Below are 7,500 nucleotides of genomic sequence, written 5' to 3' on the forward strand. Positions count from 1 at the left end.
AACATAAACATAACATCAACATAACATAAACAACATAATCAAAACATCAACAACAAACAAAACGTGAACAACATAAACATAACATAATTATAACATGAACAACATAAACATAACATCAACATAACATCAACAACATAATCATAACATCAACGACATAAGCATAACATAAACAACATAAAAATAATTATAATATAAACATAACATGAACAACATAAAACATAACATGAACAACATAAACACAACATGAACAACATAAGCATAACATCAACATAACGTAAAATCAACATAATTATAACATAAACATAACACGAACAACATAAACATAACAAGAACAACATAAACATAACATAAACAACATAAACATAACAATTATAACATGAACAACATAAACAACATAAACATCACATGAACAACATAACATAGACATAACAAAAACAACATAAACATAACATCAACAACAAAAACATAACATAAACAAAAAATAACCATAACATAAACATAACATAAACAACATAAATTAACATAACATAAACAACATAAACATAACATAAACAATATACACATAATTATAACATAAACATAACATGAACACCATAAACACAACATAAACATAACATGAACAACATAACATAAACTTAACATGAACAACATAAACGTAACATAAACATAACAAACATAACATAATTATAACATAAACATAACATGAACAACATAAACACAACATAAACAACATAAACATAACATGAACAACATAAACACAACATGAACAACATAAACATAACACGAACAACATAAAAATAACATCAACATGACATAAACAACATAAACATTACATAAACATCACATAACATAAACAACATAAACATAACATAAACAACATAAACATAACATAAACAACTTAAAAACAAAATAAACAACATAAACATAACATAAACTACATAAACATAATTATAACATAACATGAACAACCTAAACACAACATAAACATAACATGAACAACACAAACATAACATAAACAACATAAACATAACAATTATAACATGAACAACATAAACACAACATAAACAACATAAACAACATAAACATAACATGAACAACATAACATAGACATAACAAAAACAACATAAACATAACATCAACAACATAAACATAACATAAACAAAAAATAACCATAACATAAACAACATGAATTAACATAACATAAACATAACATTAACAACATAAACATCACATAACATAAACATAACAAAAACATAAACATAACACAAACATAGCATAAACAACATAAACATAACATAAACAACATAAATATAACATAAACAACATAAACATAACATAAACAATATTAACATAACATAAACAACATAAACATAACATATACATAATAATCAACATAAACATAACATAACAAACAAAACATAACAGAAATATAAATATAACATAAACAACATAAACATAACATAAACTACATAAACAACATAAACATCATAAACAACATAAACACAACATAAACAACATAAACATAACATAAACAACATAAGCATAACATGAGCATAACATAACATAAACATAATTATAACATAAACATAACATGAACAACATAAACATAACAAGAACAACATAAACATAACATCAACATAACATAAACATAACATCAACATAACATGAACAGCATAAACACAACATAAACAACATAAACATCAAATGAAGAACATAAACATAACATGAACAACATGAACATAACAAAAACATAAACATCACATAGCATAAACATAACATGAACAACATAACAAACATAACATGAACAACATAAACGTAACATAAACATAACAAACACAAACATAACATAATTATAACATAAACACAACATGAACAACATAAACATAACATGAACAACATAAACATAACATTAACAACATAAACATCACATATTATAAACAACATAAACATAACATAAATATAACATAAACAACATAAACACAACATAAACAACATAAACATAACATAAACTACATAAACAACATGAACATAATAATCAACATAAACATAACATAAACAACATAAACATAACAAACAAAACATAAACATAACATAAATATAACATAAACTACATAAACATAACATAAGCATAACATAAACATAACATCAACAACATAAACATAACATAAACATAACAAAAACAACATGAACATAATTATAACATAACATAAACAACATAAAAGAGCAGCTACCATAGAACCAACACAAACTTATACAGCAAAAAAACAGGTTTTTAGCAGTAAAACCGTTCTAACCTATGAGGTGTGAAAGCACAAAGCTACACAACATAAACATCTATAAAATACTGAGGTAAAAGATGTGTTCGTAAATGACGACGGGGTGAAAGAGCGCAGGGTGGAGGGTAAAGGCTTCCACGGCCAGGGGACTGCTGCCTGAACACCTGTGGTCATGAACCTAGTTCATCAGCAACCTGAAGATCCGAGAGGGCGCCTTGTGGGTGGTCTGTAGATCGATGATGTCATCAGTTAATAAACATATACACAATAATGAACAGCAGAGAAGCGCGGTGAAAGGGATTAAAGACTATAATAATCCAGACTTAACAGCAGAGGAACTAACTAATTTACTTTCATAAACTTTGGTATCAGGCAGGAAAATATCCCTGTAGTTGTAAAGGTAATCTGTGGCTCCCCCCAGTGGTTAAACGGGTCTGCCACACAAACACCTGTAATCCCAGGTTCCTTCACAGCCTCACTCAGATTAAAAATACTGTTTTTATAAGTAAACCTTCAGAGAACCGTTCCTCAGCTCCATTCGCCCTCTGTGCAGAGAAACGTTACCCTGCCTGCCAAAGGCCCCGCCTACCTGCTCCATTGTGAACATGGCTTACAGCTTCATGTTGACGGAATAAACAACTTGAAAAAAGATCAATGCTGCTACTTTTAAGAATATTCACAATAAACAAGTTTTTAATCTGCGTACTTCCTAAAAAATGAAAGAGAAAGAGTTTGGATGTGTTTTCTTCTCATTTTAAAGCTTTCTTGATTTTTCTCACCCCTTTTGTCTTATTTTAATGCTTTGCTAAAAATTATTTCTTTTTTCTACCTTTTTTATGCTTTTCTGAAAAGTATCGCATCGGGACTTGGCATCGGCAGATACTCAAAATCAAATGACTCGGAATTGGATCGGGAGCAAAATACATGATCGGGTTAGGGTTAGTAGCATCCCTAGTAGTGACTCAATGTCACGGGATGCCTCTTTGACAATAGCGAGGACTGTCTCAAATACAATGTAGAGACGTTTTAACTTGGAGTGTGCAAAACAGGCAGTTTTAGGTGGAGTTTTAAACTTATAAATAACATGCACTACAATGGCAAAAACAATTACCTCACTTATCAATAGGGATGAGCGAGTACACCACTATCTGTATCTGTTCAACCATCTAAATGGTCTGGATCTGTACTCGGAGTGGGCGTGGCCTAACCCGGAAGTGGGTGTAGTTTAACCGGAAGTGGGTGTGGTTTACTTCTATACATTATTTTAAATCTGAAATTGATATGGATTGATCAGAAGTTGATATGTGTATTGTTTATTTGAAAACTATTTACAGAGCAGCCTCAGAATTGAGATTAAATATTTTTGATCACAATAGTAAAGGAACTATTACAGAACAAGTGTTTCAATAAAATCAGAACATTAATATTTAAGTGCATGGATTAATACATCTGAACTCATGCAGTAGGAACTAGGAAATATGAAGTACTAGAACCAGACACAACTTTTTTTATTTTAACGTGATTATTTCAATTATAATTTGATTCAGTCTCAGCAAAAGTACCCTCTGTATCACTTATTGTGTGAGAGAGAGAGAGAGAGAGAGAGAGAAAGAGAGAAAGAGAGAAAGAGAGAGAGAGAGAGAGAGAGAGAGAGAGAGAGAGAGAGAGAGAGAGAGAGAGAGAGAGAGAGAGAGAGAGAGAGAGAGAGAGAGAGAGAGAGAAATACCCGACCGGAGCAGAGCGGAGGCAGTGATAGACGCAGCACTAGCTGTTTTCAGCTCTGTCTTGTCAAATGCACTACGTACGTTACGAAAAAAGTAACTTTAAATATTCAACCGAAAAAGAGGCGAGCTGAAGAAAACCTAGGGAGTACCGAAGAAACGTGAGCAACAGTGAAGCAAGCACAGAGAGATCCGTTACTGTCTGTGTGTGTGCGTGGATGGGCCGGACGGACTGAGCTCCCGGCTGCAGAGTTTTGTGTGTACGCAGGGGCGGGGGCTCGATGTGACTGGCCAATCACAGAGCGTGAAGACAGTCAGTTACCCAATGAGGATTTTCCTTCAGCATGACTTCAGATATTTACAGGTTTTACTCATTTCATGCTCGTATTCAAAAATGCTTTATCCTTGCTCATCCCTACTCGTCAACAACATTTTTTGACACTCATTTATATCGTTAATTAAAAAAAATTAATTTGGGGTGACTTGTTCTTTAAATAAGTTCCTTGTGTCCTGTGTGGAGTCTCATGTGATTACTTAAATTTTTCTTATAACTAAATTTACGTCCACAGAGCTCACAAGCAAAAGGTTTCGGCCCTGTGTGGATTCTCATGTGATGGTTTAAATCTTTCTTATAGCTAAATCTTTGTCCACAGAGCTCACAAGCAAAAGGCGTCTCTCCTGTGTGGACTCTCGTGTGTCTGTTTAAACTTTTATTATTGTTAAATCTTTGTCCACAGAGCTCACAAGCAAAAGGCTTCTCTCCTGTGTGGACTCTCATGTGACTCTTTAAATGTGTCCTTTGATTAAAACTTTTTCCACAGAGCTCACATACAAAAGGCTTCTGTCCTGTGTGGACGCTCATGTGACTGTTTAAATCTTTCTTATAGCTAAATCTTTGTTCACAGAGCTCACAAGCAAAAGGTTTCTGCCCTGTGTGGACACTCATGTGGCTGTTTAAACTTTTCTTATAACTAAGCCTTTGTCCACAAAGCTCACAGGCAAAAGGCTTCTGTCCTGTGTGGACTCTCATGTGAGTGTTTAAATTTGTCCTTTGATTAAAGCTTTTTCCACAGAGCTCACAGGAAAAAGGCTTCTCTCCTGTGTGGACTCTAATGTGATTGTTTAAATTTATCTTATGGCTAAATAGTTGTCCACAGAGCTCACAGGCAAAAGGTTTCTGTCCTGTGTGGACTCTCATGTGAGTGTCTAAACTTTTTTTATGACGAAGTATTTTTCCACAGTCGTCACAACTAAATAATTTTTGTTCTTTCTGGACGTTCCTGCATGAGTCTTCATGTTGCTGCACTCCAACACACTTCTCATTAACCATACAGCTTGAAGACCTAATTGGTAAATGACCCGTCACTCTCCTGTGTCTCTGGAGAGAACATTTGTGGAGAAATTGTTTACCACATTCAGGGCAGCTAAAGGATTTGTTGACAGTCCTAACATCTGACTCAGAAGACTTGGTCTCAGTGCAGTCATTGTCTCCATCTCCAGTGTCAGGCCCAGATTCTGATAACTCAACGTTTATATTCGCACCATCCTCATCTTCTTCATCATCTCCACTAACTTCAGTCTCTGAAGAATCAGATGTTTGTTCATGAAGGTTCAGATCAGCGTTCCTGCTACTCTCTGCTCCTCCACCAGTTTCTGCTGGCATCTGGTCAGCTGAGCTGCTGGTTGGAACATCTCTGTCTTCTATCTGCTGCTGATGAAGCTGTGAGATCAGAGGTTTCTCTTCATCATCCTCACTCTTTATAGTAACTACAGTGACTGGAAACCTGGCAGCATCAGTCTCCTCCTTCAGATGGATCTGCTCTCCCTCCAGACTGGTCCAGAGCTCCTCCTCTTCCTCCTTTATGTGAAGGTGTTCTGGGTCCTGCTGGTCCTCACCAGGAGCTGCTTCTTTAACCAGCATCAGCTGTTGAACATCTGTAGGAAACGCAGGATGTGAATTACGAACTGCTGTAACTATATATTCACAAAAATAGATAATAAACTGTTGAATTATTAAAGGAGTAAAGGAAGCTATGTCAAATGTGAAAACTCTACTTTAAATAGGGGAGGGGCTTAGGTTTCATCTTTCCAACAGCTATTATATTGCAGCTTTGAATCTCATTCCTCATTAGTTTCAGTCTAGGTCACAATGTGCTATGGTCACAAGGTGTCCATATGTGCTCTCGGCACCAGGATACCTTAGGCCAAATTTCAAAGATTGACTTTGTTGTTTCATCTGATCTGCGGCTGCATGTCTTGAACACTCGGGTGAAGAGAGGGGCGGAGCTGTCAACTGACCACTACCTGGTGGTGAGTTGGCTTCGATGGTGGGGGAGGAAGCCAGTCACACATGGCAGTCCCAAACGTATTGTGAGGGTCTGCTGAGAATGTCTGGCGGAGACTCCTGTTAGAAGGAGCTTCGATTCCCACCTCCGACAGAACTTAGAACATGGCCCGAGGGAAGCGAGAGACATTGAGTCCAAGTGGGCCTTGTTCTGTGCTTCTATTGTTGAGGTGGCTGACCAGAGCTGCGGCCGAATGGTTGTTGGTACCTGTCGTGGTGGCAACCCCCGAACCCGCTGGTGTCCACCAGCTGTCAAGCTGAAGAAAGAGTCCTATCTGGTCTTTTTGGCCTGTGGGACTCCAGAGGCAGCTGATGGATACCGGCAGTCTAAGCGGAATGTGGCTCGGATGGTCACAGAGAAAAAAACCCGGGCGTGGGAGGAGTTTGGTGAGACCATGGAGCAATACTTCCGTATGGCTTCGAGGAGATTCTGGTCAACCATGCGGCATCTCAGGAGGGGGAAGCAGTGTATTACCAACATTGTTTACAGTGGTGATGGTGTGCTGCTGACCTCTGCTCGAGATGTTGTGGATCGGTAGACAAAATATTTCGAAGACCTCCTCAATCCCACCGGCATGTCTTCCAGTGTGGAAGCAGAGTCTGGGGACTTTGAGTTGGACTCGCCAATCTCTGGGGCCGAAGTCACTGAAGTAATGACATGAATGGCCTCATTTGTGAACCAAAGGTCACACTTCCTCAGCTGGGTCAAGCTGTCCTGGCTGCACTTCTATCTACAGATTATCCAGCACAGGAGACTGAATGTCGGTCAACCACCCCTTTAATCTGACTGCCTTTATCTGACTGCTGTTCCATCCGCAAGACGAAGGACACTTCAAGATTTAAAAGAATCATTTTTAATAAACTCTTTTCACTGTCTATTGCAATGTTCATAAATAATCATCAAGGTTCATTATAAATGTATTTAATTACTGAAATGAATTATTATTCTTTGGTTAATAATAATTATTATTTATGATAATCAGTAATGTTTAACTGGGACAAGAAGATCATGTGCACTTATACACACCATGCAGAACACAGTAATCAGGTTAAGGTTAACTGCACTCACATGTCTTTGTCACATGACAACCCAGAGCTTTCTGTCTCTGAGAGGGCGTGTTCCGAGGTATGTTAAGTCCCACCCTCTAACATGTCAAAT

The 7,500-nt window shown here is 36.7% G+C and overlaps 2 protein-coding genes across 8 annotated transcripts in view; both read right to left on the bottom strand.

Annotated features, from left to right (window-relative positions):
* Nucleotides 1–7,500, bottom strand: part of cysltr3 (cysteinyl leukotriene receptor 3) — a 30,589-nt gene that overhangs the window by 11,252 nt on the left and 11,837 nt on the right. The gene's annotated exons all lie outside the window — the stretch shown is intronic.
* Nucleotides 3,574–7,500, bottom strand: part of LOC107375779 (gastrula zinc finger protein XlCGF57.1) — a 9,728-nt gene continuing 5,801 nt past the window's right edge. For 2 of the 3 annotated variants that reach the window (XM_070548608.1, XM_054734898.2), the window contains exon 3: nucleotides 5,685–5,932. In XM_070548608.1, coding sequence (XP_070404709.1) covers nucleotides 5,908–5,932 — 25 coding nt within the window. In that variant the 3' untranslated portion in view covers nucleotides 5,685–5,907. Of the gene's footprint in view, nucleotides 5,933–7,500 lie in introns of all 3 variants that reach the window. The other variant, XM_070548607.1, reaches the window with a different exon arrangement.

The sequence above is a fragment of the Nothobranchius furzeri genome, chromosome 2, assembly GCF_043380555.1.
Source record: "Nothobranchius furzeri strain GRZ-AD chromosome 2, NfurGRZ-RIMD1, whole genome shotgun sequence".
NCBI lineage: Eukaryota > Metazoa > Chordata > Actinopteri > Cyprinodontiformes > Nothobranchiidae > Nothobranchius > Nothobranchius furzeri.